The sequence below is a fragment of the Parasteatoda tepidariorum genome, chromosome 6 (genome assembly GCF_043381705.1).
Source record: "Parasteatoda tepidariorum isolate YZ-2023 chromosome 6, CAS_Ptep_4.0, whole genome shotgun sequence".
Lineage (NCBI taxonomy): Eukaryota > Metazoa > Arthropoda > Arachnida > Araneae > Theridiidae > Parasteatoda > Parasteatoda tepidariorum.
In genome coordinates this window covers 56,548,016-56,559,366 of record NC_092209.1, presented here as the reverse complement: position 1 = coordinate 56,559,366, position 11,351 = coordinate 56,548,016, and the positions used below count along the sequence as shown (strand labels likewise).

Sequence of the window (11,351 nt, the reverse complement as noted above, 5' to 3'; positions counted from 1 at the left end):
ATTCCTTCTTTCTTTTTTTTTAGAAAGAGAGAGAGAGAGAGAGAGAGAGAGAGAGATAATGGTGGCTACCAACTTTCTATGTTTTCTGTAAAAAATTATTCTGGTGGTAGTTATGTTTATGTTTTAATCTATTAATCTTCATTCATTTAAACTTATTTTCTAAACCACTACAAATAAAAGATTTAAAAGTTCATATGCAATACCACTTTGTTTCAGCTCTATTGTGGTGAGGCATTTAAAATGCTGGAAAAATTATCAAAAATTCCGAAAGTTTTCGTTTTTAAATGACTACCACTGTATGAAATATTTTGCAAAAAGCGTAGTATGTGGCAAGCCAGTATATATAATATATATATATATATAGATAAATGAAAAACTAGAAACTAAACATTGATTTTAAGTAAATGTATGTACTTACATAAGTAATTTTATCTTAAAGAATTATTACGTGAGAAGTAGAGAACAAGAAAACTTTATCAGCAGTCCAAAATAATCTATCCATATCAAGTTGAAGACTCAATTCAATGATTTATCAGCAAGGAGGGAAAACGAAAAATTCTGACGAAATTGACTTATTAATCAAACTTTCATCGATACGTATTCTATGTTGTTTAATAATTTATACAAGTGACGCAAGAGTAAAGTGATTGCAGAATGCATTACTTAGTGTCAATACCGGCAATAATACTGTAAATTTAATTCAACATCGTCTCTCTTAATAGAATTGATTTTTTCAATAGAATTTTAATGTGTTCCCACGAATTATCAATTATTAGTTTTGAAAGAATATTTCTTCTATTTTATTTAAGCAAAAATAGATTATTAACAACCTGAAAATTATTTAAGAAATTAACTTTTTTCAATCAAAACAATTTAAGTACATCTTACAGATAATTTTGTTTATTTCAATTATCATTTTAATAATTAGTAGACTTAGCTTTTGATTCCTTTATTTTATTTTCAGACATTTAATTAACTGTGTCATTCGTTTATAAGTCACTGTGAGTCAAGATAGAAATTAGAAACTCAATTATTAATAACTTGAATATTATTGAAGAAATTAACTTTTTCCATACAAAGAAATTTTTGTATGTATTTCTTTATAGTAATTTTATTTATTTTAATATTTTATAGGCTTGGTTTTTGATTACTCTATTTACTTAATTTTAAAGAATTAATTAACTGTTTTATACGATTATAAGCCAAACAGGACAGAGAATCGAAACTAAATTGTAAATAGCCAGAATTTTAATGATTCATTAAGTTATGATTAAGTTATGTATTGCATAAAATTATTTTTTATTACTTTATTTACTTATTTTCAGATAATTAATTAACTGTTTTACACGTTTATAAGTCACTGCGAGAATTGTAGCTCAGTTGTTAAAAAATCTAAATATTATTGAAGAAATTAACTTTTTTCATTCAAAAAATTTATGTATTTCGTAAAACTAATTTTATTTTAATGTTTTGTAGGCTTAGTGTAGGCTTTTGATTACTTTGTTTACTTATTTTCAATTATTTAATTAACTGTTTTATATCAAGAGAGAGAATCTTAACTCTGAATGAGAATAACAAATTCTCATTTAATAGCAGGAAATATTTTTAACCAACCTCTCTGTCTTTTTAATGTAAATTTTTAAACAGCATTCAGAATTCATTTTTATTCAGAATTCGTTTCTGATATGTTCCATAAGCATAATGTAACATATCAAGCTATATTAAGAAAACAGTTCTTTATATATAAAAAAACAACTTTATTTCACAACAATAAATGCAGTAACAAAATTAAAAAATAAACCTCTAATTCCAAAAACAAAAACTATCTTCTCAAAAATCAACAGCTCGCTCAGATGTTCCATCAGCAAAAAAAAATTGCTCTTATATTTTATCTCGTTATATGTTTTGTTTCTTTTATTCATGCTTTTGTTAACCGGATATTTTGACTTTATAATGACACAAATGGCTACGGTGCTGGTTAATTAACACCAAAATTCTGCAGCATTTATTGAAGTTGATAAGACCGATATATGCTGAGAAACGTTTTAAAACTTTTCCTCAAAAAATAAACCCCTAATTATTACTAGTTACCCCTAGCATGTTAAAAAAAAAAATCAGATCCACCAATAAAATTGATTTTAACCACTACGTATTCACGAATCTTGTCAACAGTCCTAAGATGTTGTTTTTTTTTCTATTTTTCATAAACCTCATCAATTGTCCTCCATAGGTTAGCTACACAATAATAAGCTATTTTGAACAATTATTTATACAATGAGTATACAATAAAGAAAAGCATATCGGTGAATAAACCAACAGGATTAATTGTGAGTGAAATATCAGGTGAATCACTAATTTGTTGTATTACTCATTAAACAAATCGGTATACAATTAAAAAGAAATTCGTAAATCTATAACTAATTAACTACAGCAATTAATCTTTTAACATTAAGCTAACAATTTTTTGCTAAATTTATTTAAAACCCCCCTTTATTGACTGAGATGCTACTTTCAATAGCACAATATGACGTCTTATAAATTATTTTTATAAGAAGTCATATTATTACTATTTTCTAATAGCCATATAGTAAGAAATAGTTTTTTCACATTTTGGAAGTCACCAATATTCAATAAATTAATGAAAAAATGAAGAAAAAAATTGAAAATAAGTCTTCAAAAGTTTATTAGAAAATAAAAATTTTTTTATTGTATGTGTGTATAGTGAGTGACATTTTGTTCCCTGTGTATCTTAACATAGGTTTTTATTGAATTTAAAAGATTGATTGAGTTTAGAAATTAAAACATTTCATCAAATAATTGATTTTAAAATTAAGTAAACAAGTTTGAAAACCTGACCCCATTTTTATTCTTTTATCATACCACAAATAAAAATATAAATAAACAGGGGCACAGTGTGAAAAAAAGTGAACACCAGAAATAACATTTGATATAACGAGATGATTTCATGCTCTAGGATTCAATCTTTATATTTCAAAGGCCAAACCTGAAAGATGTTAATTAATTGGCAAGTCAATATTTTAAGTTACACAAAAGCACCTTCTCTTCAATGGATTTGGATTTCTGAACCTCAAAATATGGGGGATAGCAGCTATTTGGAAACTATGGTCCCAACAGTTTGGTTAGTAAAGCAGTTGAAAGTTTCAACTCCTTAATGTTAATTTCACTTCTTACATATTTTACCATACCTGGAGAATGTTTTAAGTAAATCAAAAAAAACTTGCGTACAATTGTAAAACTAGCTTGTCCAAAAATCTCTCAAAATTTTTTCTAAATATTTATTTATTTAATAATAGTAAAAAAATGGAATTTTAAAGCATATTAATTTTAAAATTATTTTAAAGAATATAATAGAAACATACAAAATTTGGACGAAATCAGCAGAATTAAATTATAAAAAAGTTTATATTTAAAATTTAATTTCTCAAAAATATTTGACCAAGATTGTCCAAATTTTAAACATTGCTATTTAAAGTTATATTCTTTAAAATGATATAAAAGATTGTAGATCTTACAAATCACACATTTTTCCGTTTATCTAAAAATAAAATAGTAAAAAAACAATAAATATTAAAAATGATTTTTTTGCATGGAATTATCTTTGGTTATGTTTTTCATCACCAATTATTTTCTTTTGTTCTGTGCACAGAAGATGATGTTCCATTATATCATCGAAACACTGGTTACTATCTTTACTATCACCAAAACAAAGTATTTATACTTCACAAGAAAGTTACACATAACTCTGCAAATTGCCAGTTTATGACAGGTTACAAATTAAAATGCAAGTAAAAGAGTTTTTATTTAATATATTACAAGGACAAATAAAGTTACATAATAAAAATTTGTTACAATACCAATTTACATAATTTTAAGTCCATGATACACAACCATAATATATTGAGTGTAATCTTGAACTAAATGGTAGTTTGCAGGCAGATAAAAGCCAGATCAAAAAAGTATGCCTCCTCCTCCATATTCCAGTCTCTAAAAATAAATTTAACTTATTAATTTAACCACAAATTTTTTTTAATAAAAATAGTATTACATTTTGCACAATTAAAAAAAATAATGAGAAAGAGTGTTGTACCTTGGACAATTTTAACTTTTTTATTTATTTATTTATTATTAAAGACCAGTAAAAAAAATCAAGAGATATTTTTTTCCATTTTTTGCCAATTTTGGTCAACGGGCTTCAGGTTCTGTATCCATCCTTACAATACACTATAGATAGAAATCTTATACTGTTGCCCCAAAGCAAAAAATAATAATTTCTCATTTTTTACTATTTTTGATTTTTCTCGCCATTACATAATTAATACTTATTAATAGGTATTACAACACAATTAAACAATTTGTGAATCCATGAATATTTTAACAGTGATTCAGCTGTTTACCAAAATCTTTATCTCAAAATTTAAATTTCTTGTGGTATAACCTTTTTTCTTAAGATGACAGAACAGAGGATTTGAAATATATTAAATGGCACCCTAAATTATGAAGTATCTATAATAATAAAAGAAAGTGTTTGAGTGCATCTTTCATAAAACTCTAGTCACATGACTGAAACGAGTTTCTAAGTATCTAAATAAGCTAAGTCAACAGGATTAAAAACAAATAATAGTTGTGCTACAAATTATAAGTATGTTAAAAAAATAGTGTAGATGTGGTAAGTCTGGACTATCACAGGTTAACTGAGATCAATTAACTGTAGAAAAAAAATAGAGAAAAGAATAACTCCAGACCCATTTGTGCTAAGAGCAAAAAATTTATGCCTATGATTCTAAAAATAGTTTAAAATGTTTTTATTAGTTTTAGAATTGTAGAAAGTTAAAACTGATTTTTTGTAATTTCAACACCATCTTTGTAAATAGAAATTTAGTACCTTCAAAGGAAGCATCTTAGAATTTTCCCCATTATAAACTCTTAACTTTTTCCTTCTAAGCAACTTTTTTAATTTTTGGACAAAATATTTTACAATCATTTAGCATTGCTTATTACTTGGTTTTAATAAATTAAATGTTTCAAACTCGTGACATATTTATTTTAATTATTTATTTATGATAAGAAAGTGCTTCAATTTCTTTTAATATGAATATTACTGATTTTCATTTAAATTAAAATGTTTTAGCTGCTTATTTCTACAATAATTTAAGCATGATAAAGCATTATCTTCATTAATTAAATAAAAATGTTATTTTTGAGATATATAAAGGTACATTAACAGTAGAAGAATGTTGAGGGTTGTACCTTTGATAATTTTATGTTGCAACACCATTTTTTTCCCTTTTTTTTTATAAAATTAGACAACAAACGTTTGGCAATAACAATGTCATAAGGAGAATGGTACGAATAATTAAAGTAATATAATATTAGTACAGAAATATAGCACTTAAGCACTAATTTTATTTTTTAAACATTTCACGCCATTTTCTAATAAAATTAGACAGCAAACATTTTAGAGTACCAATGTCATATTGGAAATGGTACACATAATTAAAATAATACAATGTATAGCACGTAAAATATTTCGTTTTAAGAAAAAGAAAAATAGTTTAGTTTATGTCTGTGCACATTTTGAAATGCTGAAAAAAAAGGCTAATTAAGTATTATAAATTAAACAAATATATGTAACTTAGAAAAAACATTAAAAAAATAAATGCAGGAACATTTTTAAAACAATTTAAAGAAAAATTATATGTATGAAAATAAATTCAAGCTCACTTCTTGTGGTTGAACAAAATCTAGCCAATCAGATGCATATGTTGGAAGCAAACCCATTGATTGACATTTGTAGAGGGCTAATGCTAAGCAAACCAGATTTCCAAATAAATACACAGCTTTTTGAAGCAGAGCTTGACCACCTTCAATTAGCTTAAAAGCTGAAAACAGAAACTAATGTATGAAATGTATATAAATTTACAACTTATTTCAACACAAGTTATTACATATAAGTAGAATTACAAGCAGATCAGAAAATTGATACTTAAAAAATATGGGGGGAATACACTTTTAAAAAAGCTGATACAAAATAAAATAAACTGATCACAGAAAAATAAAATCAAACTAAGCCAAAGTAGATAATTACTAATATTGCCACCGTAATCATAAGACTATGTTTTTGTATACTACGATCTAACATTTTTCAAATAAGAGATAAAAAATAAACAAAACTTTAAACATGAATATCTAAATTAAAAATTTTTCAAAATGATATTGCATAAGGCTTAAAAATTTTACAGAACAAAATTTTTAAGAATAACTTAAAGAGAATTTAAAGTTCAAATAATAAGAAATTAACAAAGAATTGTAAGTCACAAAGAGAGAATGAATTTTGAAATCTAGCAACAAATGAACAAAAATCTTAATCAGCATAAAAGAAATAGCCACTAACAAGTGTATGTAGAAACCAATTACAAATTGAAAGGAATAAAAAAAGATAAAAAAAATTGAAAGGGATAAAAAAAGGAATAAGTTAAAAGAGCAAGAAAAATAAATACAAAATATCAAATGTAAAAAAATTTTAGTTTATTGTATAACAACCTGAAAAAACAACTTAAATCCTAAGTAATGATAAGTAATATACAGACAACGAAACTACTTGAAACCTTTTAAATTATGAATACAAAAAAATATATATCTTACTTGACTGAATAGTAAGGAGAGCCTTAACTAAACGAATAAACAGCATTCCAATCATCATTATTGGAAAAATTGATATGGAATTTCCAGCCATATACATGATGAATATATTCATTGGCACTTGTTTTAGTGGAGCAAGTGCAATATCCCATGATTTCTTAAAAAGAAATATGAACCATATATTAATTTATAGCGTTTAAAAATAATGCACATTCGATGAATATCTATCAAGAGGCGTATTATATCATTTTATGTGAAATATAATTTTAAAAAAATCACATAAAATTGTATGTTAAATAGCTTTTGCAATAGCTAATTTTCTAATCAAAATATTTATTATCAATGTTTATAAAATAAATTAATAATAATATTAATAAAAAAAATCACAATATCAAATCACTTCTAAAAGAAATATAGTTTGGAAACTACTTAAAAAAATTTTAATAATTTATTTTGGAATTAGTGCCATACTAAATATATCGGAATTCAAAAATTCAATCGAACTTCAATAATTGGACACCCTTTAAAATGTTAAAAAAAAAAGCATAATTAGATAGTTAAAGGCTTTCTGCATTAGATAAATTTTTTAAGAGTAAGAACATGAAACAATGAATAAAACTATTAAATTAAACTTATAAACAGCATAAAGAGAAATAGCATGAAAATTTTTCTTCATATCATGTCTGTGAAATGACAATAAAAAATCAAAATATAACAAAGATATTCTATTAAATGTGACTTTACAATAAATAAATATAATAATAAAATTTTATGTGAAATATGCTCCTGGAAATAAGGAATCTGATTGACATGATAAGGTATAAATTTAGATTCTTTGTTTAATTTAAAACTACCTTCTAGGAATGATACGTAAATTTTTGAAAGTGATAAATTGCATACTTCTAAATTATTTAAATGCATAGATTAAAAGTCTAAATCAAAAATTGTTAACAATGATAATCAAATCAAATATACATCAACTAGTTAAAAATGTAAGAAAATATATTAAAAAAGAATCGTTCAAAAAATAAATATAGAAAAATAAATAAAATGATAGAGTTAAAGGAGGAATAATCTATGGATAAAATTATTCTAAAGTTACACTTAAGAAACACATTAAATTATTGTTTAATGCACTATAACTGATATTTATTTAATGCACAATATAACCTTTTCCAAATTTGATACAAATAATTTAAGATTGTCGCTAATCAATATACCATGTCATCGAATACTGATCAAATGCCAAAAAAAAAAAAAAAATAGCTGATTCAAAATATTTCATTACTTTAACTATTAAGCTTGCATCTGTTTCTTTACTAGCTTCAGCATGAACTTGACCTAATGAAGCACTATACCCAGGAGGTGCAGGTAATTCAGCTTGCCTTTCTGATTTTCTGCAATGAGTATAAAAAACAATTAATAGTTTAAAATATCATGCTCTAGATCAGCAGTTCCTAAATGATGTTTCACCGAGCCTTAGGGTTCGATGAAGAAGTTTCAAAAGCGAGTAACATTTTGTGTAAAGAATAATTTTTTAAACTTCTCATTATATTTTGATGCAACCTGTAATTCATAATTTATTTACTTTCTCAGTTGCCTTTATGAAATTATTTCATGTATAATGCCAATAAGATAGAAATTGCAATTTTTAAAAAAAAAAAAGATGACATTTCTAATGTATAGAACAAATTAAGAGCATTTATAAAATATTGCATAAGTATTCCCTATAGCGGTTTTCAAATCAAAATAAAATAACTTAACTCTTTAAAAAGAAATATGCTTCCTGAATAACCATTTTCAACATTTATAGCAGTTTTTTTAGTCTCATTTTGAAACGAACCATAAGTTGGACTATTTTATTTGTTTTCAGCTTTTATATATGCACTAAAAACAAATTCATAGCCAGGCTAAATACAGCACAAGGGCTGCAAATTAATTGTTAGACATAAAACTTTATATAAAATTATTAATTATAAAGCTATGAAAAATCTATAATTAATATTTTAAAAGAATTGTAATCTTTTATAGGTTGCTCACAATTGCTTTATAAACTTTATTTATTAAGTCAGGGTTCGGCCAAAAGCAATTGATTATTTAGGGTTCCATAGTCGAAAAAATTGGGAATCGCTATTCTAGATTACCAAGAACAAATAAGAAGAAAAAAGTTTAATTAAAAATCTAATTAAAATAGAAAAATTTTTATTAATAAAAATTAAATTAAAAGCAAAAATTAAATTTGACACTGACTTTAATTAGATAAATAACTATCCTATATTACCAAGAATATAGAATAAATTATTAAAAAAAGGTTTAATTAAAAATTGAATAGAAAAAAAAAAAAAAAACATGTTAACAATAAAAGTCAAATTATGTTTATTGCCACTTAGTTTAATTTAAAAGAGCTGTCTTAAACTAGAATCTAAAAAACATGAAAAATTGTAATAACTGCAAAAAAAATTATTGAAAATTAATGTGTGGAAAAGTGATTACAAAAATAGGAAATTTGTTAGCCATAACATTTCATTAATTACATCTGAATAAAAAAAATTAAAAAAAAAAAAAAACATGAGGAAATAGTTAAAAAACAGCACACAGCTGCAAAAAAAAAAAAAGACCCATAAATTACAAAACGATCTAAATTGAGCAAGTCAAAAAGTTACTAAGTTAAATCCAAAAACTCCCTTGTCGTAATAACATCATGTAAAATTGATCAGAATAAGAAAAAATATGTGGAAATTTCTGAAAACCTATCGGAAAACGGCAGACTCATTACAAATCAAATGCGTCACTAAGTGATAATTCAAATCGAAAGTCATGCGTCATAATAACATATTAAAATATTGGAGTTTGAAAAAACCATGTGTAAAGGAAAGAAAATATGATAAATAACAGTCGAGAAAACTGTCAATGAACGATGTCGATTATGATGGAATCGTTACAAATTGAACACCATAAAAAGTGACAACTCAAATTTTACCATCGTATTACATTTACAAAAATATCAGAAAATATAAAAACCATGTGCAAAGGACCCAAAAAAAAAAATTAAAATAACTACCGAAAAGAGCAATAGGATTATCTTGAAAGTTTGTGCGATATACATTATCTAGTATTACAAAATCGATGTGAACTTTCAGAACCACATATTATCTGACTACGTGAAATTACAATAGAATTGTTACAAATCGAACATCGTAATAGCCCTGCATTAAAAAGATTAGAATTTGTAACTCCGGATAAAAGAGATCGATAAAATGATAAATGACGTCGAAAAATATATCATAAAACAAAGAAATTACGATAGAATCGTCACCAATTAAATGCATCTAAATGTGATGATTAAGATTCGAATATCGTAATAACAACATATTAAATATATCAGAATTTAAAAACCATGTAAAAGGGCTGAAAAAAATTATAAATGACCTGCGGGAAAATCCATCATCAAACACCATGAAATTGCAATAGAATCGTCATGATTCGCGATCACATCAAAAAGCAATGATGCAAATTTTGAACTAGCATCTCATAACTATATCGTATTAAAAATATTGAAATTTGTAAAACCATGAGAAAAGGGGCAAAAAAGCAATACTTAGTTCCTGAAAAAAATATCAAATGTGAAATTAGAATGGAATCATCGTGAATGAAACGTTTAAAAGAAGTATTAGCTTAAGTTAATGTGCACATGTCGCAATAATGTATTATATATATCGGAATTTGAAAAATCATAGGGAAATGGTCAATAATTGATTAATTACAACCGAAAAACGATTTACTACTCTCGAAAAAAAAAATTTGAAAGCCTCGTGGATTTACAAAAAAAAAAAAAAAATATGCATATGGACCTTATTTTAACTTTAATATATGGGGCACATAATCAGTTTTAAAGCCTATGTAGGATGTAATTTATAATTCAAAGGACAAACGGGGTGGCTGGTTTGCCCTGAAAACCCCACCTAGGATGAACCCTGACTTTAAGATAAATAATTCTTAAATTATCAAGAATTAAATAATTTTTTTTCAACCATGAAGAAATATATTATTATTATCAATTTTGTTCTCATTTAAACATATTTTGATCCACCATGCTGACAAACGTTTGCGATAACCTCGAGCCAGAATTTTAATACGTGGTTCGGCTTTCATAATTGGCTGGCATATGAATTATTAGATCTATGTCTATTGTTTATAGTAACTACACAGCTGCAAAATAAATATTCATATAATTGTTCAGTTGAATTACATTGGGAAAGAATAATTTGTTCATTAACAATAAAAGAATTCAATAACAAGCAGATTAGGATTAGAAAATTAGCGCCTACCTAATCTATTAAACAGATTAGGTAAGCGCTTCGCTTCTAAACAGCATGCACACAATATTGATAATAATGAAGCACCATATCAATTAGATCAAGAATTATTTTACCGAGTTGCAAAAGAAAAACACCATTTATGACGCTTCACAGCAAGTCTATTTGTTACTTGACTAGCCATAATTTTCAATTTCCTGAACGATGTTGACAAAATTCGATGAATCAACAAAGATGAAATCTAAAAGTATTTTGGGAGTTTTGCTTGTAATCTTTAACTCTCTGAATCATTCAAAAAATTTGAATAATTGAAACTTTTATTGCAAGTAAGGTAAAAGTAATTCTTAGTGAAGTGCACAATTTTATAATACAGTC

At 25.3% G+C, this 11,351-nt stretch overlaps 2 protein-coding genes across 3 annotated transcripts in view; both read right to left on the bottom strand.

Moving 5' to 3' along the window:
• The window catches only part of LOC139424767 (RNA pyrophosphohydrolase-like), an 81,874-nt gene that overhangs the window by 5,543 nt on the left and 64,980 nt on the right, over positions 1–11,351 (bottom strand). The window contains exon 1 of one of the 2 annotated variants that reach the window (XM_016074890.3): positions 419–528. The exons of the other annotated variant lie outside the window; for it this stretch is intronic. The gene's annotated coding sequence lies outside the window, so the exon portion shown is untranslated. Of the gene's footprint in view, positions 1–418; positions 529–11,351 lie in introns of those variants that run through there. 2 annotated transcript variants of the gene reach the window in all.
• LOC107456928 (ER membrane protein complex subunit 4) lies at positions 3,802–11,229 on the bottom strand. The gene is made up of 5 exons (XM_016074920.3): positions 11,093–11,229; positions 7,949–8,057; positions 6,664–6,817; positions 5,743–5,900; positions 3,802–4,005 (listed from the first exon to the last, which is right to left on the bottom strand). The coding sequence occupies exons 1-5, from the start codon at positions 11,158–11,160 to the stop codon at positions 3,970–3,972; spliced, it is 525 nt and encodes a 174-aa protein (XP_015930406.1). The 5' UTR covers positions 11,161–11,229; the 3' UTR covers positions 3,802–3,969.